Raw genomic sequence first — 27,719 nt, 5'->3', positions numbered from 1 at the left:
ACCCTGGCAAGGAGAAGCTCTAAGGATGGGGGCGTTACGACAGGGAGTTCGATCCCTCGCAGCTGCGAGATGAGAGCTGACCAGAAGTTGGAGAGAAGGGCAGCAGTCAAGAGGACGGGAGGCAAGAACCAGAAGGGAAAAGAGGAACATATGGCCCCTGTTATCCAGGCTGCATTTTAGCTGGCTAATTGTTATCTAGGCCCTAATTGCCACACAAGGGGTTGGCTGGAGCCTGTCCCTGGAGAATTCCCCCTGCTGAGAGGGACTCTCCATAGGCATGATTCTGGCAGGGACAGTCTTAGTCAGCTGCCCTTCCCCTACCAGTGTAATGGGGTGAGGAGAACGGGGAGGGGGCATGTGCCCAAGCCTCGACTGGCGCAATCTCAGTTATCGAGCAGTAACAGTTAGCATAGGTCACAGTTACTCTAACTTCCATCAGAGCAGGGAGGCAGAGGATCAGGGAGCCAGGACCAGCTCCCTCTGGCTGCTGCTGTCCTACAGCACTGCGCAGCGTCGGTGGACTGGAGATCTGGAGCCTAGCGTGTGTGGTTGGAATACGGTTTCAATCTGCCACACGCTAATCCATTGTCCTGGTGCTGCCAAAGCCCAGAGGCTCAAGAGCTGTCAATTCTATTGGTTTTCAGATGCCTGCTAGAGCTGGGCAAAATGTGGGGGACGAATCGCTTATCTGGGGACATATGCCATTTCAGTCAACTTGGAATGATTTGTGAATTTGATACAAATTCAGTGTAGTTTTGGCCAACACCATTTGGGAGTTGGGGGAGAGGACTTAGGAGCTGTACAGAAAATGGGGGAAGAAGTGATGTGCCAGTGACCCCTTTATAATCTTTAGCCCCGGGGTCAGAGCTGTCAGCTGGGATGTGTGAAACCTGGGTTCAATTCCCCCTTCCACCCAATGTGGCACAAGGATTTGAACTTGCCACATCCCTGCCCATCTCAGGAGCATGCCCTGGGCTATGGAGCATCCTGGGATAGGGGGGGAGAGGGGTCTTTCAATCTCTCCCGTCAATGCTGTTCTACTTGGTGTAAATAAATAGTTGTTGGAGCAGGGACTTGGGACCCCCCCATGTCTTAGGGGTGTGGCCTAACCATCAGCTGAGTCCTTTTCACTTGCGGGTCCAATGACAAATCTTTTATCTGAAGTGGAACAGCTTCCAAAGGAGAGATTGTGAGACCATCTGTGTCTAGCAGTTTGATTGCTCACCTGTGAAGGCTGGAAGACCTGGGTCCAAGACCCTGCTCCAGAGCAGGGATTTGAAGCTGGGGGTCTCACACAAGCCAGGTAAGTGCTTTAACCACTGGGCCACAGTCGTCTCACTCTTTGTCCCACTGACTATTTAAATTCATACTCAGTGGAACGGCTTCAACATGAACCACTGAGAGAAACCTGCCCCCGAATACCTCATAGCCCAGCTGCCAGGGCATTTTCCTGGGATTGGAAGACAGCAGGGCTCTAGGGAAGTCCTGCCTCCTTCCCCACACATGCTCGGAGAAGCAGTCCTGCCTCTGCCAGTGCCAAGCTGCAGAGGCACGTCCAGCATTAAGAGAGCATGTTGCAAAAGCCAGGACGTGCTAAGACCACACATTTGAAGCTCTTATCACTTTGACAGGTGTGACCTGTTTTCCCCAGCTCGCTGGAAGTCCCTCGGTCACAGATGTGCCTCTCTCCCTGGTAGATGTCAGGCTTCCATCATACAGCGTCCATGTGCTGGAGCTGTTACAAATATTTTTCTTTGCAATTTTTTTAATGCATATGTGGAGGTTTTTTCCACTTTTCAGCCCTGAAAATCACTGACCCTGGCGGTCCCTTGTAACCCTATGATTCTACGACCCAGCCTTCCCAGAAATTCTTCTCACACATGTCCTAGTAGATGTGGTCACTCCCTGAACTCTTATCCCCTGAAACTAGCTGACTCTACTCTGTCTTCTTTCCCCACCAGCAATATTGTTTATTGTGCCTCTCTCAGGACTCCGAGGCCAAAGAGTTCAAAACCGGCCATGGATTTGGGCCGTCTCAGATTTTGGGAGCCCAGCTTGACACACCTAGGACTGAGTTTTTTCAGAGGCACTGAGAACCCAAAATCAGCAGAAGTCATGGGAGCTGTAGACACTCAGGGCTGCTCCAAGATATGCGACCCAAGACAGCTCAAGGAGAGCTGGGCCAAATTTTTTCATGCAAAATCTTTTTCCATTGCAAAATGCAGATTTGAAAAAAAATCAGGAATGTCAAAATAGCTTGTTTGGCATTTCAAAAAGGAAATCTTTTGACTTTTCATTCTGGAAAGGTGTTTTGCTTTGGCAATTCCTCCAATTCTACTTCTGATAAAATGTAAAATCTCTCCCAAAATTGAAACAAACCGTTTCTTTGGTCACCATGAAACATAACCTTTTTTTCTTTGGACATTTCAGCTTGTCTAAAAGTTCGCAACGTTTTCATTTCAGGTTGCCCTGAAACAAAATTTCATTCCTGATTATTTTGCCCCCCCAGTTCTGCCACCAAACCAAAAAAAATAGTTTTTCACACAGTTCGAACCACAAAGAAGGCACCCCAAGCCCATGGCTGCTCTTGAAAGGTTTGGCCTGACTGCCTCTCAGAGAGACAAGGTGGGTGAGATAATATATTTTATTGGACTGACTTCTGCTGGTGAACGAGGCAAGCGGTCGAGCTGCACATTAGTCCACATACAGCAAGCAGTCACAACCGCAAGCCAATATCACCATCTAATGACCAAAGTTGTTAGTTAAAAATAAGGTTTCTTTTTACTTATATTGACTTGCAAGATTACACACAAGAAGTAACATGGAGTTGAGAGAGGAAAAAAAGATAATCTCTATTATCTAGCAGCGTCTGTTTGTCCCTTGGATAATCTAAGAGAAGAGGGAAGAAAATCATTTTTAAATGCGTTTCTGGCCTGAGGTGTTAGCATGAGTTATGCTAGCATATTTTGTAATCATATATATACTGTAATCCCCGGGGTGGGGAGGGCACAGGAGTGAGGATGAAAGGTTCAGAAGGACAGCCAAAGGGGAGCCTGGGCAGAGACCCGGTCAGCACCCACTGCTGCAGCATGCTCCTCAGTAGCAAAGAACTTCCCTACTGTGCTTCCTGCTCCTGCATTGGTGAACGGCCACCGTAGCCAGCCCCAAGAGGAGGCTGTCAAGGAGATCTCACGGCTCTGCAGGGTGTGCGTGGATGAAGAGATGCGGGGGAAAGTGCAGCCACAGCCTCAGCAGGAGGAGCCCGAAGAGGGGCTACAACTCGGCGCACGCCAGGCGTATGTGCACCAGGGGCTCCCTAGCGCTGCAGAATGGGCAGGGGTTGGGGCGATGGAGAACCAGGCCTGTGCTCCTGGCTCCATGAAGGAGGCGCCAAATGATGTCCCAAGCACCCCCGGAGCTAATGTGACACGGACTGGCCCTGCCAGGGCCCCTCGGCCTCTGCAGGTGTGGAAAAGTCCTGGTGCTTTGTATCGGGGCCAGACACAGGGGTGAGGAAGTGGGTGGAGGCTCCAGCATTTCCACTGGCTAAAGTGGGACGGATCCTGCCACAGGGCAGTGGGGGGGGGTTTTTCCAGTGCTGGCCATGGGTGTGTGTGTGGAAGGCCCAGGGGGCAGCTGCTGGCCATGGGGGATGAGAGGCCCAAGGTGGGGGCAGGGTGGGGTAGGTGCTGGCCGTGGGGGGTGAGAGGCCCAAGGTGGGGGCGGGGCGGGGGGGGGCAGGTGCTGGCCATGGGGGGTGAGAGGCCCAAGGTGGGGGCGGGGCGGAGGGGGGCAGGTGCTGGCCGTGGGGGGTGAGAGGGCCAAGATGGAGGCGGGGAATTGGGGGGGGCAGGTGCTGGCCGTGGGGGGATGAGAGGGCCACGGGCAGGGTGGGCAGGTGCTGGCCGTGGGGGGATGAGAGGGCCGCGGAGGGGGCAGGTGCTGGCCGTGGGGTTGAGAGGCCCAAGGTGGGGGGCGGGCAGGTGCTGGATGTGGGGGGATGGGAGGGCCAAGGTGGGGGCGGGGCGGGCAGGTGCTGGCCCTGGGGAGTGAGAGGCCCAAGGTGGGGGTGGGGCGGGGGGGGCAGGTGCTGGCTGTGGGGGAATGGGAGGGCCAAGGTGGGGGCGGGGCGGGCAGGTGCTGGCCGTGGGGGTTGAGAGGCCCAAGGTGGGGGTGGGGCGGGGGGGGGCAGGTGCTGGCTGTGGGGGGATGGGAGGCCCAAGGTGGGGGTGGGGCGGGGGGGGCAGGTGCTGGCTGTGGGGGGATGGGAGGGCCAAGGTGGAGGCGGGGCGGGGGGGCAGGTGCTGGCCGTGGGGGGTGAGAGGCCCAAGGTGGGGGTGGGGTGGGGCGGGGCGGGCAGGTGCTGGCCGTGGGGGGTGAGAGGCCCAAGGTGGGGGTGGGGCGGGGCGGGGCGGGCAGGTGCTGGCCGCGGGGGGATGAGAGGGCCGCGGGCGGGGGCAGGTGCTGGCCTTGGGGGGTGAGAGGCCCAAGGTGGGGGCGGGGCGGGGGGGGGCAGGTGCTGGCTGTGGGGGGATGGGAGGGCCAAGGTGGAGGCGGGGCGGGGGGGCAGGTGCTGGCTGTGGGGGGATGGGAGGCCCAAGGTGGGGGTGGGGCGGGGCGGGCAGGTGCTGGCCGTGGGGGGATGAGAGGGCCGTGGGGGGGGCAGGTGCTGGCCGTGCGGGGTGAGAGGCCCAAGGTGGGGGCGGGGCGGGGTGGGGGGGCAGGTGCTGGCCGTGGGGGGATGAGAGGGCCGCGGGGGGGGCACGTGCTGGCCGTGGAGGGTGAGAGGCCCAAGGTGGGGGCGGGGCGGGCAGGTGCTGGCTGTGGGGGGATGGGAGGGCCAAGGTGGAGGCGGGGCGGGAGGGGCAGGTGCTGGCCGTGGGGGGATGAAAGGGCCGCGGGGGGGGGCAGGTGCTGGCCGTGGGGGGTGAGAGGCCCAAGGTGGGGGCGGGTCGGGGGGGTCAGGTGCTGGCTGTGGGGGGATGGAAGGGCCAAGGTGGAGGCGGGGCGGGGGGGGCAGGTGCTGGCCGTGGGCGGATGAGAGGGCCGCGGGGGGGGCAGATGCTGGCCGTGGGGGGCAGATGCTGGCCGTGGGGGGATGAGACGCGAAAAACCCAGGGACGGGCCCGGCGGGGGCCGCGCCTCCTGACTTCCGCCACACTCAAGATGGTGGACTGGCTGCCCCCGCCCCCTAGCCGCGGCGCCCGTCCCGGTCTCGCGAGGACGGCGCGCGCATTCATTGCGCCGTGCGGAAACTTGCGTCGGTGCTGTGGAGTTCCGCCGCTCCCGGAAGTGGCGGAAGGGTGACTCGCGCGGAGCGGAAGTCACTGGAGAGACGGGCGGAGGCGGCGAGCGAGGATGAACAACAAATTTGACGCGTGAGTCTGAGGTGCCCCCCCCTTCCCCCCCCCCCGGTCTTGGCTCCCTCCGCTTTGCTCTGCGGGAGCGGGTGGCGGGCAGGCGGCTCTGAGTGACACCCTCCACCCCCCCCGGCCCCGGCCCCGGCTCGCCGCCCCTCCTCCCTCCGCGGGGCGAGCCCCCAGCCGGCCCGGGCCCGCACACGGAGTCGGCCCACGTGAGCCTCTTTCCGTCCGCCTCAAGCCGTCAGTGGCTGGTTGTGTAGCCGCCGCCGGGGGCAGGGGCCTCGGGGACCAGACGCCTCTCGGCCAGGGCCAGCCGCCAACGCCAGACGGGGCCCCGGTCAGAGCCTGGCTCCTGTTCCCCCAGCCTGCCCGCTGGCCTGTCCCGGTGAACGGAGAGCAGCGGGCTCCGGCACCGACTGCCACTTCCCCGGTGGGAACTCGACCCCCGGCCCTGCCCCGGCGCCACCCTTTCCGCCAAGGCCCCGCACCCAGCCCGCTCTGCCCCCTCCCCTGAGCGCACCCCGCCGCGGCCCGGCCTGCTCCGCCCCAGCGCCTCCTGCATGACGCTGAACAGGGGGCGGGAGGCGCTGGGGCGGGAGGAGCTGATCGACGGGGCCGCTGGGGAGTGCTGAGCACCCACGATTTTTTCCCTGTGGGTGCTCCAGCGGCACTGGGAGACCTGTTTGGTGCAAGATGCTCCCTGGGCTTCAACTGACTAACTCCCCTTAGGCCTGGTCTATATCTAAAGCATAGGACAACCTGGCTATGATGCTGAGAGGGTGGAAAATTCACCTCCTTGAGAGATGTAGTTGAGCCAGTCTGACCTCCAGTGTAGACACTGCTCTGTTGACAGAAGAATTCTTCTGTTGACCTTGCTACTGCCCCTTGAGGAGTGGATTTACTGCAGCAATTGGAAAAGCATCTTCCCTTGCTGAAGTAAGTATCTGTGCTATGGCAGCATAGCTGCGGCTGTGCCATGTATCACTTGTGGTGTAGACGTACTTTTAGAGACTCAGTCTCTTTTCCATTCCCCAGTTGACGGTTGTCAGTATTAGTTGGTGCATAGGTCCCGAAGTGATGGGTGTGCTATAATTATCTTCAGTGGTACTTCCCTATTTAATGATCTTTCAAACAGATCTCAATGTAGGAAGAAAACCTGTAGTTGTCCTAAAAGTTAATCTGGTTTTTAAGAGTCGATGTGCTTGAGCTTGGGGTTCTTGTTGGCCAAGTGGTCCGTGACAGGGGTAGGGCACATAAGCTTTCTCATGTGGTTCTCCCTGTAAGAATCTGTTGTCAGTAGACTTGCAGCATAGGCTCCGTTGTGCCAGCGGTTTGTGCCTCGGGGAGAAGTCAAGTAATATAAGTCTCACTTTTGTAGGATGGCACCTCAGCCATGAAACATATAAAGCTCATTCTTTTGCCCTTGCCAGTTTGAAAGATGATGACAGTGGGGACCATGACCAGAACGAAGAGAACAGCACACAGAAAGATGGTGAGAAGGAAAAAAATGATCGTGACAAACCCCAGAGTAGCACCAAGAGGAAGGTGAGTTCTTGATGCCCCACTGCCATCATCAAGGGATAATACTGGCATCTGCATGAGGTCAATCTGTCCCAGTGTAAGGAGTATGTCTAGGAATGCTGTCCTGGCTTAGTGCTATGTTAGCACCGTGATGGGGAGCCATATAAGCTGTTGGGTAAATAGACTTTGGGTTATGGGTACATGAGCCAAGCTTCAGTATCCTCTCTACTAGTGCAGCCAGAGCTCTTTGCCTAGGAAATTGGGCTCCATATGGAGACGGAAAGCAAAGGTGGACTCTTTCCCCAATCAGATTTTCAGAAAGCCTTGGTTGGGGGGAGCTTCCCATCGCTTTACCAGATCAGCTTTGTGCTTTTTAAACAGTCTGCATTTCTTTGCTGCCAAGGACAAAAGGGAATTTACACAGAGATTAATGCTGCTCCTAAATTGGCAAGAGGGGTTCCTATTGAGAGACGGTCCTCCTGGGACTGAGCTGCAGCCTCTTTAGCACACCCAGTCCTACCAGTTTGGGGAATAAATGTGCTATGGATTTCTAATCTCCTATTTGAATTATAGTCAATTGCTGCCAAACTAATGGTCTGTGTCAAGCTATTAAAGTGAGATGAGATTTTTCTGCGAAAATGAGCCTAAACTGTTCATCTTAGATTGTGATGGCAGCAACGTGTGGGCAGCTAATGCTCTGAATGTAGCTTGTTCAATCTCCTCTTGAGAGAAATATGGGAGAATAAATGAGCTTATCTGTTCCCCAGGCTGTTGTCCCAGGGCCGGCCGAGCACCCCCTGCAGTATAATTATACTTTCTGGTACTCCAGACGAACACCCGGGAGACCCACCAGCTCTCAGAGCTATGAACAGAACATCAAACAGATCGGCACCTTCGCCTCAGTGAGTACATTCCGATTGTTCTACCTTTTTGACTAAACACGATGCAGCTTCTCAGTGTGTAGCTTTTCTCTATGGCTATGTGTTTGCATGTGTGTGCCATGTTTATATACCTACCACCAGACGTAAAGGAGAGTGGTTCATCTGCCTTCATCTGAGTCTCACATTCTGACTCGCCTACAACAGAGGACAGCCCTAAAAGAGACCAGGAAGCAGCACTGCCTTTCCTGTTCTAGAGATTGGTGTCTTTGCTAATAGTAGCAGTGGAAACAGAACTCCCTGAGCTTGTAAGTAATGGCAAGTAAGAAGCATTTCCGTTCTCCTTTATGTCTCGCAGTAGATATGCAGCAAGTCAGGCTCAGGACTTGGCAGGTGGGTAAGAGAGGAAGTGATTTTTCCTATATTTAGAAATATCGAATGGCTGTATCTGATGTGCGAATCATAAACCAAAAGCTTTTCTGTCCACTGCTTCTGGCAATAATGTTGTAGATTCCCATCTACATGCATCCCCTTCATGAATAATATACTTGGAGCAGACATTTGTCTGTTTTACACATGTAAATAGCTGATGGGCTTGTATCTGTTGACGACGTGGTTCCTTGTCTCTCCATGGAGTTGAGGACTGAAAAGCAAAGCTGGGTGGCACTGGCCCTCTGAAATACTGTTATAAAGCCAGGAGACATGGGAAACACATATAGAAATCACTGCCAAATCTTGCAGAAACAGAAATACAATGTCACCATCCAGGCAAGTAACCCTAAATTCAGACCTAGCCACTGCCTTCACTTGTGAATAGTTTCAGAAACAGTCTCCAGGATGATCAGGACCGCAGAGGGTACAAGATAAGTAAACTTGTTGCTCCATGAATTTTCCAAGGGTCCCTTTCAGTGTGTTTATTTATCCTGTCCACTTCTGAACTTTCTACTGGACCATTTGAAATGTGAAAATATCCTATTCCAGTCACACAGCTTTGGAGGCAGGTTGTTGAAATAAGTCTATTAGTCTATACATGTTCAGTGTACTGAGGTGTCACATGGGCCTGTCCAGACATCTGGATCATATCATTCCACACACAGGGGGGCAGGAATGGGGAGAAGGCTGGTCATGGGCTGACCCCTAGGACTCATCAGTTTCTCTTACTTCAACAAGTAAAATTTGCTTATCTGCTCTCCCAGCTGTGGAGAAAGGAAACAGGTCTAAATAGTGAGGAACCAGCATAACTGTTCTGCATGTGGTGAGAGAGGCAGTAGCTGTCAAACCACTTTAGTTTAAAAAAACAAAACACTTGTTGGAATGATTTGTGAATTTGATACAAATTCAGTGTAGTTTTGGCCAACACCGTTTGGGAGTTGGGGGAGAGGACTCCCCCCCGCACTGCTTTTTTTTTTTTTTAAAGGAACTAAGAACCTGTGAATCTTTTGCTTTCGCTACAATAAAGAACAAGGAGAAACTTATTGATTCTCCATTGTAGACTGGAAATGACGCACTTTCATGTGGAATAGGAGATATTAGCTTAAGAAAGAAACTTGTTGACAGGCAGGTAACAGTTTTCTGGTGCTGGGTTTCAAGGAGGAGGGAGAATAGGTTTAGGGAAAAGCATCATTTTGAGCGCAAGCCTACTGTGTGTAGTTTTGGCTAAAAATCACTAGGCATTTGCAAATACAAAATTAGCCACTAGAGGGCATATCATACAGTTTGGGGAATCTAATGTTAATTTAAGCTTAAATAGAGACTGGGAGTGGCTAAGTCATTATGCAAGGTAGCCTATTTCCTCTTGTTTTTTCCTACCCTCCCCCCCCCAGATGTTCTGGTTTAACTTGGATTTAAACTTGGAGAGTGGTCAGTTTGGATGAGCTATTACCAGCAGGAGAGTGAGTTTGTGTGTGTATGGGGGTGGGTTTTTGGAGGGGGGTGAGGGAGTGAGAGAACCTGGATTTGTGCAGGAAATGGCCTAACTTGATTATCATGCACATTGTGTAAAGAGTTGTCACTTTGGATAGGCTATCACCAGCAGGAGAGTGAATTTGTGTGGGGGGGGTGGAGGGTGAGAAAACCTGGATTTGTGCTGGAAATGGCCTAACCTGATGATCACTTTAGATAAGCTATTACCAGCAGGACAGTGGAGTGGGAGGAGGTATTGTTTCATATTCTCTGTGTATATATAAAGTCTGCTGCAGTTTCCACGGTATGCATCTGATGAAGTGAGCTGTAGCTCACGAAAGCTCATGCTCAAATAAATTGGTTAGTCTCTAAGGTGCCACAAGTACTCCTTTTCTTTTTGCGAATGTCTACACCGTATTTTAATGACAGGCTGTATTCAACAAGATTTTTTTCCCCTCATTTCTTGGATCCATAATGAGTTCAGCTCTTGAAAGGGATTTTTCCCCCCGAAAGATAAGTACAGACATTTTAAGTATAATTCCTGGGCATAAATTGGTGGCCATACTATTAGGTTTTCTCCTAGTCTTTGTGGCATTGCTCTTGTTCAACTCTTTTGACAGCCCTACCAGAACTTTTAATTAGCTCATTATTGGACAGAATCCTTTAAAATGCAAATGATGGCTTTTTGTATGAAAACAAATCCATCCTTATCTTCTAGCTGGGCCTTATCCTGTGCCATTGAACCAAGTTGGGGAGCTTTACTATTGAATTCAGTGCTTGCAGGATCTGGTCCTAAGTGCTTTATTTAAGGAGAAAACTCTCTGTCATCCAAAACAGCTCAAAGGGCCAGAATAAGGCATTCAGGAAAGTTTTAAGTGTCAAGAAAAACTTTACAGATCTAAAAAAAAACCCACAAAAAATCCCCTAATTCACTGCTGCCTGGGACACTGAAAGTCAATTCAAAGAGTGCTGCAGCAGAAACCAGTGCTCAAAGGGGTTAAAATGTACAGTGGTGGTTAATCTTAGCGGTGACTAGGCAGCCGTATGAATACGCACTTTAAAAGGTGGTTTAAGATCCTAAACTAGCACCAGAATATGTGTATTGTCCTTCAATCACCTATGGTAAAACCCAAACTGTTCCTTGGTTGAGGGCTCCTGTGAGGAATAATTCCAGGAGTTCCCACTGTTGTAGAGAGGAAGGGTATGAAATGCTAATGAGACTCTGTGTAGTGTGGAGAGAACTATCAGTAGCTTACCCCTGTGTTGAGAAGCTTTTCACCACTGGCTGCAAATTGAGGGTGCTTGGGTGGGACTTGTGTATCTCTTCTCGCTCTCCTCCAAAGCAGCCTTCATCCCCCTCGGGTTTTCTTTACACAGATAGACTTTCCTGAATTATTTGCTGTGTCTGTTGCGCTCGCAACAGGCCAGACGCTAATAATTGGGCTGTGTGCCGGTCACACAGCTGTAACCACTCCCAGAAACACCTGCACAAGGCCTATCAATGCCACTGCTCTGTTTCTGAATGTCCTGAAGGCTACTGTCCTTACGTGCAGTCTGACAGGGAAGCAGCACAGAGCTGCCTCGCTGGAGGGAGAGAGACTGACATTGTGACGCCCCCTTCTAAAGTGTTGGGAGCCATATTGGATGACTTGTCTTTGACTGCCTGGTGCATGTGGCGTTACAGGTGGAGCAGTTCTGGAGGTTTTACAGTCACATGGTACGTCCCGGGGACCTGACAGGCCATAGCGACTTCCATCTCTTCAAAGAGGGAATCAAACCCATGTGGGAGGTGAGTTGGCGCTCAAGTGTCTGCCTTGTGTTATCGGGAATTTTCTGGCAGAGCAGTGACTGGTCTCCTAGCATTAAATGTCAAGCCAGGCTGTCATTCCGGCTGCAGTTACATTTGTCCTCCTGCAGAGCCCCGTCTCCTCTCACATAGCGGCTACTGACCCAACTAATGAGGCACTTGCCCTGCATGCAGAGGAGGGGCGTTCAGGAGCAATGCAAGCTGGCGCTCTCCCTGAGACTAAGAAAAATTGCCTCTGGTGATCAGCTGTCTCCAGTCTAAGATGGCAGATTCCAGAGAGACTCCCGAAGCTGCGGCCCAAGAGAAATTGGCTACGTTACTGTGTGCTGTTTTTGTGACACATGCACCTTGTTCTGGCTGATTCAGTCAACTGCAGCCTGAATGTAGGAGACTAACTTCTCTCCTTGTGGAAGGAAGAAGCCAGTGGGTGAAAGCTCAGGCACTGAGAATAAACAGAATCATGATAAAGAATCTGGGGGTGGGTTGGGAGGCTTGGATCTGATTTCCTGTCTTCTTTTTCTTGGAGTTCAGCTTGTTTCTTTGTAGTAGTCAGACAGTAGGTCTGCATGGAAATTGCCACACCCGACCAATTTTCCCTCTAGCTTGCTCACCTGTCCCTAACAATGACCAGTACCAGGTGCAGTCTGAGAATTTTATGCCTTGCCATGAGGCACCTAACTGTGCTACTCTGCCTTGAAGAAATTATTTCTGACCCCAGTTGGCAATTAGTATATGCCCTGAAGCATGGGGATTTATAGCCTGTGTTGCCACAAATACTATTCTGATATAAATGTCTATCCTCTTTGGACTCTCCGTAACCTAGATGCTTTCATAAGATGCTGCAGCAGAAGATTCCACCTGTCAGTATTTAAACTTTTTTAAAAAGCATCTTAAAATGGTTCTTTTAATTTCGGGTACCCACTTTGTTCGTGTATTGAGAGAGGAGTAACTTGGAGCTCACTACTACGCTTCGTTTTTCCACTAGTTTCCTTGTGCTTTTTCTCCTTTCTAAATTAATCCTAGTCCACTGTCCTTGTATGGTCATATATAAAATACCACTCCCCGCCTCCGTGTGATGCTAATCCATTACCTGACCCTACCTTACCATCTAGCAGGATATCAGAAGCCTCAATCGTAATGTTTGTGGTTATTTACTGTGCTGGGAGATCGAGCTGCTCATCTGATAAAGGGAAATTAAGCAGCTTACTGAACTGAGGTGCACTCAACCTGAAAGAAAACTGACTCTAACCCACAACTACAAGACCCAATCCCTCACTCCAACCACTGTTCGTTCTGGCCCCGAAAACCACCTAAGTTCTTCTGATTATTTTCAGCAGTCACATTGGCTCCTTTTTGCTTCCTTGTCCACCTTAGTCAATGTGGAAAGGTCTTCATGGGGTTAAACTAAACTTCCTGCTAAGGACTGACTCCTGGATAGCTCATTTCTTAAGGGGAATGGTCTGTTCTCCCAATCCTGAACATTTGCTCCAAAGGCAATTTGCCTCCCGTCGGTAATTTCCCACATTACTGGAGTTTGTGCTGACTTCGTTTGTCCTCCTTGCGTGTAGCTGTTTTTGCCACCTTCTGCACTGAAATCTTCAGCCTGCATCTGTGATAGCACCACCAGTCATCAGGACTAGGACTGTAACGTCTCCAATCTTACTGTGACTCACTCCAGTACTGGATAGTCTGAGTGAGGGAGCCTGTATTTGTAACAGTTCTCTCTGGTAACTTGCAGAAATAACCTGTTCTCTGCAGTTCTTCCTCTGCCTTTAAGGAGCACTTTACAAACATTTGTTCCCTTAACATCCCTGTGATGTAATTGGGTATTCTCCTCCTTTTACAGCTGGGAAAGCTGAATCACAGATTGCGAGGTGACTAGCCTAAGTCTAGAGGGGGAATCAGTGTTCAAGATGGAAGTAGAAGTCAGGAGTTCCTATCCCCTAGTTGCATGTGCAGACCCCCAGATCATGGTGATATGTTGTATCAATTTAACCTCGTTTAGAGTCAGTACACTGTGAATAGAGGGAAGATCTGTGGAATCTCTGGGGAGAGTCATTGTCTCAAATGTTGCCTGACATTCAGAATACCTTTGTCATGCCTCCTTCATCACTAAACATGACAATGCTTTAGCATGAACATTCCTTCATTCTGTCCCTCTTGGTCCTATGTGATTGATATTTGCTCATTTGTGAGCTTGTTGTTTTAGCAGCAAAATAGCTGGGAGAAAACGAATCACTTTCTCACCCCTCTTCCCAGGACGATGCCAACAAAAATGGTGGCAAGTGGATTATCCGTCTGCGCAAGGGCTTAGCGTCCCGCTGCTGGGAGAATCTCATTCTGGCGATGTTAGGAGAACAGTTTATGGTGGGGGAAGAAATCTGTGGGGCAGTTGTCTCTGTCCGATTCCAGGTAAGCCTCCATTGGGACTACGTTGGGCATGTGTGCTGACTTGGGGGATGGCATCTGTGGGGCAGTCATCTCTGTCCAGTTCGATGTAAACGGCCCTGCACACTATCAAGCATATGTTCTGGCTGGAGCACACAAACACCCATCGGTTTACCCCCCCATCATCATTGTTTTGTAGGAGGATATTATCTCCATATGGAACAAGACTGCTAGTGACCAGGCTACAACAGCTCGGATACGCGACACATTACGCCGAGTGCTTAACCTACCTCCGAACACCATCATGGAATACAAAACGCACACCGACAGCATCAAGTACGTGCGGGGGCAGGGGGAGGGAGCGCTGTCAGTTGAATGTGTGTTGGTTGGAGCAGTTTTCTGTAGGATCCAGGTGCAGAGAAAAGTGGTCACACACACTGATGCTTTGGGGCTGTTATCTGCTAATGATACTGTAAACAGCATGGCCTCAAAAAGCCTCTCGCTGCCCTACTGTTGTTGGGAATATACGAACTTACTAGTAAATCCCTCGGTTTGCCTGTAGCCTGCACTCCTAATCTCTTTCTTAGTGACCCGCCCTGGTCTTCATCTGGGAATGAGCTACCCATCATGGGAAGGGGCTTTTTCGATTAAGAAACAAGATTGCAGTGGGGAACAGTTCCTTTGAATGAGGAGGAATTATGGAGAATAAAATACCAAAGCTAACTGGGATTTATAGAATCATTAAGTTAATAAATGTTCTTGGGAAAGCACTGTGTAAATTTACAGTGCTGTACAACTGATTTCTAATCATAATAAATCTTTATAGTAAATCGTCTCAACCCTTGATAACAGAGGCTTTCTAACAAGACTAGAGGATCATGGTACGTAGAGAGGACAGTTGTATTTTAACAAACCTCATTATAATTTGCCATGCTAGGCCATTCGGCGGACTTTTATTTCTCAAAGTGTCAAAGAGTTGCTGCATATATGGGTACTAGTCATAAGTAAATAACAATAAACCATTTTCACTGAGGTTTATTATAAACCAGGGTTAGACTAAGAACGTTTCAAAGTTTACATACGCACAAAGAAATTAATAAAGAGAGAAATTCAGTGGAGTAGAGGGCTTTCTAGTCCAGCTTGTAACCAAGGGCACAAGTACTTGTTGTTTTATTTTCCTTAGGCTAACCCTGTTTCCATGTCTAAAACTTCCCAGATCTTGGCAAGCCATCCATCAAATTTAAACACCACAGAGCAGTGGTCACGATGACTGGTGAGATCAGCCTAGTTCTTAGTGGGACAAGCGTCTACATCGGGGTGGGCAAACTTTTTGACCCTAGGGCCACATCAGGTACAGAAATTGTATGGAGGGGCAGGTAGGGGAGGCTATGCCTCCCAAAACAGCGAGGTGTGGCCTGGCCCCTGCCCCCATTCCAGCCCTCCGGAACTCCCACCCCTGACTGCCCCCTGGGACTCCTGCATCCTATCCAAACACCCCTGTTCTCTGCCCCCTGACAATCCCCCTGGGATGCCTTCCCCTATCCAATCCCACCTGCTCCCCACCCCCGGGACCCCCACCCCGTATCCAACCCTCCCTGCTCTCCCCGCCCCACGTTACCTGTGGGGTGGGGGAAAGGGGGGCTCAGTCCTTTCCCTGTGTGTTTCCCCTGCTCGTTTGGCTGCTCTCCCTGGCAGTCGGGCAGGGCTCGCTCCCTGTCTGGGCTTGGCTGCTGGGGACAGGGGCCAAGCATGCTGGAGGTGGAGGGGGGCCCTGACTTGCTCTGCCCCTGTCCCCGGCAGCAGGGCCCAGGCCCCTTGACTGCCCCCCGCAACCCTCCCTGCTCCTCGCCTCCCCCTTGCCGAACTCCCCCTGGCCGCGCCACCCTGGAGCCCCAGGTCTGGCCGCGCTATAGCCGGGCCACCCGGCCAGAGCTGCAGCCACGCTGCCCAGGCGCTGGGGGAACCGTGACAGGGAGGGAGGGGAGCAGAAGGGGCGGGGCCAGGGGCTAGCCTCCGGCCTGCTCACCACCAGGGAGTTGGACTGGCTCCTCTGCAAGCCTGTCCTGACCCCGCTCCCTGGCAGGCGCTCAGGGGCCAGAGGAAAGGGTCCCGCAGGCCAGATGTGGCCCGCGGGCCATAGTTTGCCCCCCTCTGATTTACATCATGGAAGCCACAGTTGCTGCATGTTTAGATTGTTGGTCAGCTAGTCAAATTACATATTTTTTGTATTAATGTCAAAGAACCTTTCTTTGCCAGAGAACCTCTCCTTGGATGACTACTGGTGTATGGGGATGGAGGGGGAAAGAGATTTTTCTTATTAACCTAAAGCTGTTCCTGACTATTCTGTTTCTAAAAGATCTGACTTATTTTATTGACTGAATCTCTCATTGGGCTCTGTGAGCCATCTCGCTGTGTAGCAAGCACTCCTCCTCCTGCACATGCTTATGTTAAATGCTTGTGGAGAGCAACATTTCTGTCATGCCTGTTTTATTCCGAGATCTCAGAGGGCTCCTGCAGACCTGCATTTGGCTGTGTTGTGTCTGACCGTTGTTTAGAGACGGCATAGTCTTCAACCTAAGGTTGCGGGACTCTCTGTGGCTGAGGGGACTGTAGAAACTCCTCAGTCACTTTCCCTTCTCTTCTCCCTACCTTCCTCCATGGCTCTGTATAGAAAGGCCCTGCTCTGAGCCAGCATTCCGGCTATCGTGGCTGGAGGCAGCTTGGCTGTCTTGGTGAGGGAGAGAGGGTTTACCAAGCGGTGCTTCCAGTGTAGCCATCCCGGCCTTTCCCCGGAGACTGAATGTGCTCTTTCCACAGCATTCCTAGCCTTTGCTGCCCTAGGAAATGGGAATGCATTGCATTGCCCCAGGCTGCTGTATTCTGCCCCTTTGCTCATGGCCCCTTGTCTCTGGATATTGTCCCTTGCATTTGTTCTGCTGACATACAATCCAGGATGCCAGTGTCTGGGAATAACAGGTGTTTGAGGAACAGATTCACTTAAACAGGGCATGGTGTTGACTAGCTCACATTACAGCTGGGAATGATTCTTAAAAGGGGCTAAATTGGCTTGTCTCCTGCTCATTCTGGTGCAGTTAAGAATGCAGGAAGTGAGCTTGCAGCTTCTTTGAAGCAGGGCTAGGCTATTCGTGGACTTATCCAAGGGAGAACAAGAACTGATTGCTGTTAGCTAGTTCAAGTCTGCTGCTGTGTGTTTCCAACACAGTCCCAGATCTTCCTTTAATAGTGTTGTTTTCACTGCACAGATTCTGATCTCACTTCCACCGTGTAAATCCAGAATCTGGCCTGTTGTGTCTTGCTTTCATACTGTTTGCATTAGTGTGTAGTTGCTGCTAACAACCAGTTTAATTGCTGCAGTTGTAAACTCTCTGGGTTGGGCGCAGTCTTTGGCAGATTAACAACTCTGTTAGTGTATTACAGCACTGGCTGCAGTCTGACTGTATCTGGCTGAGCTGGTTTGCGTTAGCAGAGTCCTTTTGCTAATAAAGAATCTCTTGCAAACCTGCTGTTATCTTCCAGAAAATCTCACCCTCGTTACCTTCCCTGTCTGTCAAGTCCTGTTGAAATACAAGACTACACTCCACTTATGTTGCACATGTACCATCTGATTTATGACTCTAGGGGGGCTTTCTAGCCATTACTCTATTCTCTCACGCTGTGCTGTGTTTTATGAGAGGCCCTAATGGACCTGTCCTGCTGGAGATTGTGTCAGGGCCTCCTTTCCAAGTGGTTTCTGGTGGTTTTGTTTGTATGGACTGCATCTCTCCACCGGAGCTCGGCTCACGTGCACAGTTTGATTGGCATCTCCGCTCTGGGGAGGGAGTGGGTTTCGGGAGAACATGGGCTTTTCTCACAAAAGTGTGTGTGTGTGTTTGTGTAGGGCATTGCCCTTTATTAGCTTTTGACACGTTGCAAATGAACATCTCTAGAAATCTCCAGCATGTCCCTCACTGCAGTTTCTGGGCCCTGTGGTGCAGGATTTATATATTACTTGTGTGACATTAAATGTACATATTAAACTTATTTTATACACCCCAATTCTTCCAGCCACTCAGAGGTGACAAGCCCCTCTGCTGCTGAAGGTACTGATGCTGCCACGTTGGGTTAGAAAAGTATCGGTTATACCCCTGTCGTTCAGAGGGGTTGTTCTACACGCCATTCTTCCTGGGCTCTGGCCGTGTTTTTAGCTAGATAAGTGGATCTTTCAGAGCCTTTTTCCTGTGTCCCTTCATTCTCATGCTTATGATTTTGAGAAACGTCCTAAATCCCAGCAAGTAGTAGGGTCCATTTGTTTCCATATCGTTAGAAGAGCTAGACCAGTCCCTTGCAGCATTGCGTAAGTCCTCGGACCTGCAGTACCATAGACATCAGTGCTGGTCTCTTTTGAAATGCATGTGGCATTGCAGTAGCGGTCTTGTTTTAATGGATGGGGAGAACGTCTCTTACTGTTCCCCAAGAGCTCTTCCTTTTAGCTGTTGTTCTTCAAAACCTGTAATGCTTGGAGAGTTGAGGGAAATTCTGTTGTACCTCTGCAGCCATAACTGCTCCAGTCACCCCTAGGTGTTTTAAACGACCGAGTGAGACGTGGTCCCCAGCCCATTAACCCTGCACCTGGCACAGCCTGGGAATAAAAGTGGATTCTTGACAGTTGCACCCTTCACTTGGCACTTCCTGGCTTTTGAACGTTGTCCCCTTCCCATTACCTTGTTACAACGGAGGCTGTGCCATTTTCCAAGGGAGTGAGGGATTGGCCACCAGCACAGTAGCGTCTGGCGTAAACTACTGCAAATATTGACCCTGGTAGTGGGTGAACCTGGAGCTTGTTGGGGTCAGTGGTGCATTTAGGGAGAACTGGCTGTTGTAGTTGTGGGACATTTGTTTGTTGGTTTAGCAGGGTTCCTTCACTGACCCATATGTTTTCCCCCATGTCTACCCCCAATCCTTCTTTCCAACTCATGCTGTGTGTTTGGGTGGCTGCTCCCACCAGCACCACGCAGTCAGCAACCCAGGGTAATGTAGGAGTGATACCCCCCGAGAGAGGGGAACATATTCCTTGTGTGGCCGCACAGCAGACTTCTGCAGAGCCAGCGGGGCTGGAAATAGTTTTAAGTGACTCTGGAGTATCCTGTCAGAGCTTTGAGCAGGGCGGCTTTTCTGAAAACAAAGCCCCTGTTTGTAGGTGGCTGCTGCTGCAGTGGGAGCTGAGCAGGGTATAAAACTCTGCCTTCCCTTCGGAGTCAGCACTGAGAAATACTGGAACTACTCGAGTCAATTGGAAGAATGGCTGATCTTCTTAGTGCTGGCGTCAGGTCTTTGTCACTGCAGACACTTGGAGAAAATAAAAGGTCTGAGGTTAGCCAGACGATGAGCAGATACAGAAGGGAACAGAGGGAGGGTTCTGCGGTGTAGGGAAATGAATTACGCGGTTATGTAGAGCCCCACAGGACACGCACGGGGAACTAGGTCTTGGATCCACTGGAGACTGCTGGAAAGTGAAATCCCCACAGAGTTTAGCGCGGTTTGGCCAGGAAATCCTAGCAGTAACTGATTCTATGGGAAAGTGCAACGGCAAGTCAGTGGGCTTCGTGTTTGTGGGGGGCATCTCCTTTGCCGCCACATCAGAGCATAGCTAATTCTACAGCTCATTTGACCCACTGGGAGGCCCATTTCCATCTGCTCACAATTTCTCAAGAGCACGCTGGGAAATGAAATAGCTGAACGCTGCAGCCACTTCTACGATTGTCTCTTTACACTGCACTGAATGGGACCTGCCCCCAGGGCCTCTAATTTTTAGCCCTGTTCTTACCATTATGCAGCTGCTTTTGTGGAGGGTCTGTGGAAGGGAACCCGTAGAAATCCGCACTGGACTGACACATGCCTTAGTCTGGTCACGTGTCCAGATGTATGCATTGCTCTGTACTACTTCCCATCGGGCCTAGGAATAGAACCGTGGAGAGCAGCGACAGTCCAGGGCTAAAGATTGCTTCCTTTTGTCTTGAGCGTCTGCAGCAATGGCTCACTTCAGTTATCCCTCCATCCTCCAATCCCAGCCAGTAGATTCTGCAAGTTTAAAGAACCCTTTCTTAACACTAGGTTTTGAAATGGCGGTTCGGCCGCTAGGGTCCGTTCTGTAGCATCACAGCGCATGTCAGGGGTGCGGGCAATTCTGAAAGGTTCCTTTCTTTTGGTGGGTTGTCTTTGTCATCAGAAAAGTGACTAAAATGGAGCTATTCCGCATTTCTTCTCAGTGAGCCCAGCTCAAACACGTTCATTTCAAAACATTGCTTTGTCCCTAGTTGCCAGGGGGGCAAATGTCACCTGAGATCTGAAAAATCAAATTCTGGTCTAACTAGTTTACAAGAGCAAGAATCCTTCTTAGAAGATGTGGGATCTGTCTCCAGCTCTGCTACAAACTTCCGGGGTGACCTTGAGCATGTCACTTAATTTCAGGTGCTTCCATTTCGCCACCTGTAAAATGGTGGTAATCCCAACTGTTAAGGATAAATTCATTTAATGTTTCTGTGCTGCTCAGATACCATGGTGAGGGGCATAAAAATGCCTATAAATAAAAATATCCTTACACTGTGGCACTGTCTGGCTCTGGCCCTGCCGTAGGCCATAAAGATTCTGCAAGCAGAATTCAACGGGCAGCCTTGACGATGCAGGACACAAACTAGATGGCCGCTCACTCTACCCTGGCTGCAGAGATGTGTCAGGGGCGAACAAAACTAGAGAGGTGGTTTTATCAGTAAAGTCAGCAGATCTCTTTAATGCTAATAGCACTATAAAAGGTGTGGTGTTTTATCACTTCAGATCCTTTGCCTGAAGAGTTTCACTCTAAAGCTGTGAGCAGGACTCGGGAGGTAGCAGTACAGCATGGATGCTGTTGTCAAGGTGTCTTAGAATTTGCTGATTTGAAGGGGATGGTGGGTGCTAGGTTCGTCGGGGTAAGGAACTTGTTCCCAAGCACGTTGGAGTGGTGGCATGAGAAGGGGGCAGTTGGGAAAGAGGCTTGTGGGGTGGACATATCCGGGCTGGGAGGTGTGAAGGAAGGCTGACGGGCAGACAGGGGGCTGTGGGCAGCTTCCAGATGGAAGAGCAGACGGGGGGAGCCGGGGAGCACCCACGAAGCCAGGGTGCTGTGTAAGAAGGGCCCATTTTTGTTACCTTTTTGATAACTACACTCTGAATTCAGATGAACATTTGTGGGTTCCGCAGATCCTGGTGTCACACTCAGCCCAGGCAGTGCTCTCAGTAGTCCTGTCTCTGAAAGATCCCCAGGTTGCATAGTCCTGAAGGAAGGTGCTCCCTGGGTGTACGTAAGGAGGGAAGATCTCAGGGGCTGAGGAGATTCTTGGGTGGGGCCCATCCACAGCATGCAGCCCCCTCAGGGGAGGGAGTAGGCTTTTTTCCTCTGGTGTAACTTACACATCTCTTTCCATGCTGTTGCCTTCCCTGTGATGAGCCCTTAGCACAGGGGCCTCCTGAGCAGCAGCTGCTATGCCTGTCCAAATGGAACTGTGAGTCTGTGCGTAAACATCCACGAGAGGCCACAGGCAGGCCCTGTTCCACAGTCGCTCGTGTTTGGTTTTGGACTGCAAGTAGCACCTGCACGCCGCCCCCCCCCCCCCCCCCCCCCGCGGCCAGGTGTCCGCAGAAACGGTTAGTGTGCTGCCCCCTCAGGACGGCGCTGGCTGCTGTGATATGTTCAGCAGCGCTGACCCTCGCATTCCCTTTGTTTGGGAGGCTTCGGATCAGAGGTCGGACTCCAGTTGTGCTCATTTAACATCAGGCAGTGGTGTCTGTCTCTCTGATGCTGTCATCCCAGGGAACCACGTCCGTCACTCACCCATCCTAACAAAGGGAGTTCTGGGAGACAATGATGAGATTGTGAGCTCCCAGGCAGGGGAGAAGAGAACGGATAGAAAACAAGTCAGCTCTACACAACAGCCTCCTTAATTAACTCCTGTCACAACTAGAACTAAGGGCATGTCTACACTGCAATGCAAGATCCGTGGCTGGCCCAGGTCAGTTGATCCAGGCTTGCAGGGCTCAGGCTGAGGGGCTATACAATTGCAGAGTAGATGCTTGGGCTGGAGCCCGGGCTTTGAGACCCCTTGAGGGGGAGGGTCCCAGTACCCAGGCTCCAGTCCGAGCCCAAACGCGCTAGCTGACCTGGTTCTGAGACCTGGTGCTGAGGGTTTGGTACCGCAGTGTAAACATACCCGAAAGGGCACCCTCAGCAGTCTCCAAGAGGCCACCAGCTGAATGGGCCATGGAGGCTGAGTTCCCCTTTTTCCCCAGAAGCGTGGTCACTGCGTGTCAGGCCTGAGGTTCATTGATGGGGTGATTTTGCTACTCCTGCCATATGAGGTCCAAGCCAGGACCTTAGCCTCAAGGACTGTTCACCTTTCACCACTGCTGCGGTGGTTGTCAGAGGGATCTATCCATGTAATGTTCAGAGACGGGGAATGCTTTTTTTAGGAGCGATCAATGTCACAACCTCCAAGAGGTAAGGTGTGTTGGGAAACCCTGCTTGTATTGGGCCAGTTCCCCAAGAGAAACTAACTAGAAGTGGGGGGGGAAAAAAATCTCATGGCAGGGTATGCAGCCATCAAACACAGCCAGAAAAATATCTGGAATGAACCCTTGCTGGTAAGCCCTGGCCAGGGCTTTGGGCAGTGGTTTTACCAGGCAAGAGCAGTTGAAAATGTAGCCTAAAGATTTTATTGCTGAAGAGTTAATGCCCTCAGGAGCTTACAGCCTGGCTTTTAGGCACAGGTCATGTAAATGCATTGGGAGACTCCCAGAGTCCGGTGATAACACGGAGTGTTCTGTGTTGTCTGGACTCTTGTGGGGGAGGAGGCATTGAACTGTCACAAACTCACTACAGAATAAGTGAACTCTTAGGTTGCTGGTAAATGTTTGGCTTTTGGTCTGAAAATTAGTACTGGAGGCAGAATCATGGAACGGAATCAGATTTTACAACTGAAATGGGTTGCTTCTAATCGACCATGCCCCCATGGATTGAGTGAAATGGCATGTACTATAGCAATAAGCTCAGTATTCGGGGGCACTGAGATACAGAGCTCCTTGATGTGTCTGATCTCAGATAATAGTTATGCTCATGTTCACCTCAGCATCTTTTCCCTGGGAGACCCTTCAATATGCTGTCTCTGTAAAACAGACAGTCATTTTTCAGTCTGCTAACTTTGTCCATAACAGATTCTTCGCCAGGGAATGGAACAATAGGCCTATCCCTGTAACTTATTTGAAAACATTTTCATTGCAAATAGCTGTCGTTTTTTAGCGTAGGTGTCATTAACTGAGTAGGCTTATGATAGGAAATGAGGCTCCCTCTCTAATAACAATTGGAATCTGCAGCCTGGTCAAAGAATGGTCTAATAACTAAGCCGTACGGCATGAAAAGCAGTGTATTTCTGGGGGATTACAGCGAGCCCTGGTATGTGCTGGAGAATGAGGCCACAGACTGGGTGAATTTAACCAGTCAAGGAACATGATGATCCTCCAGAAATACACAACCCTGGGTTATTTTATTAGGAATAGGAAATGGCAATTCTAGTCTAAAAACAGCTCAAGGGTCCCACCTTGTATCTGGTGGGTATTAACCTGCTATGATGTCACCGGCAGCCAATCAGAAAGCTTCATGTCTGTGCAGAACTTTAAAGCTGCCTCATGCTGTCAAATGTCTGGCTGTGTTTTAAGGATGCTTCTGTCCACTAGGCCCCGGTGAGAACATTGCCTTGCTCTCAGAATGGCCTTTCAAACACCACTGAATGTCTCTGCGCTCGTTAAGTTAAGAACCCTTTGATCTGAAGTGCTGTTTTTTTTTTTCCCCCTCTGGCTTACCAGGGCCTGGGAGGAGTTTCATGGCCTGGTGAACAGCAGTGGTCGCTGATCGAACGCTCCCCCTCTCTGTCACACCCAGGGTAGGGCCTCATCTTTCTTCTTACATGACTTTATGGCATACCTCTCAGCTTGCCCGCGTTCATATGGGGACAACACTCCACAGCAGACCTGAATACCTTCTGGCCTGGCGTCAGTCCCATCACTATTAGCTGATTTGCTAAAGTCCAAACTCACCTTTGAATCAAAAAGCACTCATAATCTCACCCTGGGAAAAACTGCTCACTTGGCGTTTGTAGCCAGGATGCTGTCAGCCAGTTAGCCAATGCGTCCCCTGTTGGCAAGGCAACTGTGTCCCGGTGCCTCGTCGGCTGAGAGGTATGGCTTCAGCTTGTTTGTATTGTCTAGAGTTGGCGCTCGGAAGTGGAGTCGTAATCTGAAACGAAGAGCGTACCTGTAACACACCTTGGTAACGGCGTCTCCAGCTTGGCAGGCCTTGCTCTTGACCGAGGGCTGAGGTGGAAGAGCTAGACTGTGTCAGTAAAGGCTTGTCCATGAGGGATGCGCAGTAGGTACTATATTTAAAAACAGTGCTTGCTGTGGCTAACAGGATGAGAGTTTCTACAGCCCCTCTGTTAATGGCAACCCTGTGCAGGGAAAATAGCTAGGTACAGTTGTCCATCTTATGGCCAACGTCATTTTCACACTCTGGTCCACGTAGGGGATTGTGGGTGCCTTACTGTTAAGGGGGCAGAGTGCTACCAGAGTGCTACTTAGTGACTAGAGGTGTCTTCCGTTGTCAAGATGCTGTAGACAAGCTGGATCGCTGTCAAGCAATCCCTCCTCTTGCAGTGTATCCCAGTGTGGTGCACAGTAATGTTCCCAAAGGGGATGTGTTGCAAGCTCCTAAATCCCACAAAGCCGCATATGTGACAGCTGCAACTCAGACCGGCTTCCGGAGTTCGTTGGTAATCCCGATTCTGCCACCGTCTCGCTCTGTGGCCTTAGACAAACATTGTTTGGATAAACCCTGTGGCCTTGGGCAAAACGGAAGAGCGTTCTTTTTTACTTACCTCACAGGATTGACTGTTGGGGAGGGTTAATGAGATGATGCTTGTGAAGTGCTACATAAGCACTTAGTAACGTTTTATTATTAGAAGACATTCAAACGACCTTCCAAAGTAAAAAGCTCCCAGCACAGGTTGTGAAATGCCAGCCTTAGAAGACAGTAAATGTGCCAAGTGCATTTGACTATGTGGGGAATGTTGATTTAACTTTCTTAATTGCATGGAGTTGCCTACCCTGGCCAGAGGAGAGTAGAGGCAAGAACAAATATAGCGTAGTCCACAAAGAAACACATTAGGGACCATATAATACTGGGGAATGGTGAAAGAAAGTGGAACGGCAGTACTCCACCAAAGCAAGAACTAACCCAGCGATAGGAGTCCCACCGAAACCTGCTTTCGAGGTCGATGCTTTGCTGTCTGTGTGTTTGGCATGGGCTAGGGCGCAGCAGTAATTGAACTCTGGATTCGAGAAGAGTTTAGACCCATGTTCCCAAATGGCCACGCAGCCCAATTCTGCCATTAGAGCGCTCAGGAGTAGAATGGTTACCACTCTTTTTCTGACGGTGACCTCCAAGCATGTGTCTAAGTAATAGCAGGGAAAGTACTTACTGCCCCAAATCGCAGAAGGGCATTCGGCATGCAATCACCTTTAAATTCACTACTTTCAGGTTGCCCATAGACACACCAGCCTGCCCCACTGGGATATCCCAGCATGCACCATGCTGTGATGTCACAGCCACCACATGGCTCCTTAGCAGCACAGAGGTTGAAGAAACATTTCACAGTCCTACAGTATACTGCCACGCCTTTGGGCTGCCTGCATTCCCCAGCAAGGGGAGCTCTGCTGGCCTGCTATGATGCATGCTTGGGTGTCGCTCGTTTCAGGTGCCCCAAAGGTCTGTTCTGAATGCCCCTGTACCCTGCTACTGTTGTGGGAACTCTGCCCATTGCCATGCAGTTACAGAACCTGCCTTCTCAACAGGTATCCCTCCCTCCCATCCAACTTCCCTCCTGTCCGAAAGGTCCCTCTAGAAACCTGACATTATGACGTGTCCATCGCTGTCAGCCCCGCTCTAGCAGTCGCCTGGGTTGCTGCTGCTGAGGGCGGTCAGAAAGCACCACCGCAGAGGCTAACCATCGGTTTAGGTTATCCGTGACCAGGCCATGTGCCCCGAGCGAAGACAGACAAGGGGCTGATCCTGCAGCAGCAGGGGTACTAGTCACACAAGGAAGGGCTGCAGGATTGGCCCCTCTGTGTTTGAACTCTGAGAACTTCCCTTCCAGGGTACGGGATTTTTAAGGTAGGGCGCATTTGGTGCCTAGCCTTCTTGCCAGTCCCTTTACAAAGAGACCCCTGGGTTAGGGGCTAAAGGCAGGAGAGCTAAGAGCACAGATGCTAAACAAAATGACTTGTCACTCGTTTGAGAGCAGAATAGATGTATGGGAAAGAGACTCTGCAATGAGCCAACTTAGTCCAGTCCTGAAATCTACCAAGCTGGTTGTGCAGGTCTAACACACCCGTTACTAGCAATAATATCCTGTCTGTTTCCGAATGGATGCGGATGAAACCAGGATCTTCTCATTTTCCCTCTAAGTATACTAGCGATTGGTAGCAGCTTGGAATAAACAGAGACGCTGTTTGGGTGTAGTGTGGACGTTTAGCGGTTAACTAAAGGTGATTTGGGAGGTGAACGTGAATCAGGTGGGTTGTTGCTTGTTGCCCTCAGTGTGGTGGGACCGGTCAGGCTCTGTGTCTGTATCTGGGGCTATGTACTTACCTACGTATTAAACTTCTCATTCTCTCCCCCTCTCTTCCAGGGATAATTCGAGCTTTCGAAACACCAAAATCACATTGTGAGAACAAGGCTGGTGGTAAATTCCTCTCTTGGTGTGAACCCGCTGAGAGGTCTCCATCCGTGCCCTGCCATTTCTGGAGGGCCGCGCAGGCTGGATTGACCACGCCACCCTTTTGCACTCAACCCCAGAGGAAGGATTTCATTCAAAGCCCTTCTGCATCGGTGACTAATAAGCGGCTGACCTAGTCACACGAAACTCTTTGCAATGGCAGGGCGGGAGGCCGACCTTTCAGTTATCAGAGTGCCCTCCCAGTGCCTCCTTCAGCACTTTCTCTCCTCTTTCCATACCCTGTGCAGAGGATATTGTGATCCCATGCGCTCGTGCTGAGGGGTACCAGTATTAATGAATCTCTGCGGTCAGGAGAGATGACCCATTGGTTTGCAAATGCCCCCTTTCAGCTCTGCCAATAAATTATTGGGTCTCTGTTTCTTTCAATCTCTCTGGCTTGGTTTGTTTAAGAATAGCTAGGGTGGTGATTTTCTAGCTTGGCATCTCCTCTGCCCTTTCACCCCAGAGAGGGGGCCAGCCTGCCTCCTTCCCCTTCCCCATCGACCACACAGGAACTGTCCCAACAAAGGGCTGGCTTTGCAATCTGCTCCTCTAGAGGAGGAGTGGAGGGCAGCCCTGCCATAACCCCACAGTATTCATTGCAGTCACAGCAGGGATGACTTCAGCCTGAGGTGTTTACCTATAAAAGCACAGGCTCCGTACCAAAGATTGGTGAATTATAACAATGCTTGGGATGGGTCTAGGTTCCTGCCACCTAGTCAGGCTCTTACAGGTGCTCCTGCCCGTGCCACCATCATACATGTCAATTAGCTGTCCCTTAAATGAGGAGAAGGAGGGGCTTCCGAGGCCTTAACTGCCTTGACTCCGGCTGTCTGGTGACGCTGCAGGACGTCATAGGTGGAAAGATCAAATGTGGTGTGGTATTAGGGAAGAGCCCCCTCTCCTCGCAGCCAGGGTGGGGGGGCTGGAGGAGCAGCAGCTGAGTTCCTGCTCTGTTGCTGGGGGCAACCCAGCCTGGAGCTGCCTTCCAGCATTAGCCCGT

At 51.0% G+C, this 27,719-nt stretch overlaps 1 protein-coding gene across 2 annotated transcripts; it reads left to right on the top strand.

Annotated features, from left to right (window-relative positions):
- The first annotated feature begins 5,228 nt into the window (after window positions 1-5,228).
- Window positions 5,229-27,097, top strand: EIF4E2 (eukaryotic translation initiation factor 4E family member 2). Of its 2 annotated transcripts, XM_077826121.1 has the most exons (8): window positions 5,229-5,378; window positions 6,794-6,908; window positions 7,652-7,786; window positions 11,349-11,453; window positions 13,731-13,883; window positions 14,059-14,195; window positions 23,751-23,827; window positions 26,630-27,097. In XM_077826121.1, the coding sequence occupies exons 1-7, from the start codon at window positions 5,359-5,361 to the stop codon at window positions 23,794-23,796; spliced, it is 711 nt and encodes a 236-aa protein (XP_077682247.1). In that variant the 5' UTR covers window positions 5,229-5,358; the 3' UTR covers window positions 23,797-23,827; window positions 26,630-27,097. The 2 variants fall into 2 exon arrangements, with proteins under 2 accessions (XP_077682247.1, XP_077682248.1); XM_077826122.1 differs by lacking the exon at window positions 23,751-23,827 and having other exon boundaries at window positions 5,248-5,378.
- The last annotated feature ends 622 nt before the right edge of the window (window positions 27,098-27,719 follow it).

Source organism: Eretmochelys imbricata, chromosome 9 (genome assembly GCF_965152235.1).
Source record: "Eretmochelys imbricata isolate rEreImb1 chromosome 9, rEreImb1.hap1, whole genome shotgun sequence".
NCBI classification, from domain to species: Eukaryota; Metazoa; Chordata; order Testudines; family Cheloniidae; genus Eretmochelys; species Eretmochelys imbricata.
This window is presented reverse-complemented; position numbering and strand designations above follow the sequence as displayed.

What these genes read in the sequence shown, in the direction of transcription:
- EIF4E2 (XM_077826121.1), top strand. Translation starts at nt 5,359, where the DNA reads ATGAACAACAAATTTGACGC. An exon ending in GAATCAAACCCATGTGGGAG is followed by an intron (nt 11,454 to 13,730) that starts GTGAGTTGGCGC and finishes CCCTCTTCCCAG; the next exon opens with GACGATGCCAACAAAAATGG. An exon ending in TTGTCTCTGTCCGATTCCAG is followed by an intron (nt 13,884 to 14,058) that starts GTAAGCCTCCAT and finishes ATTGTTTTGTAG; the next exon opens with GAGGATATTATCTCCATATG.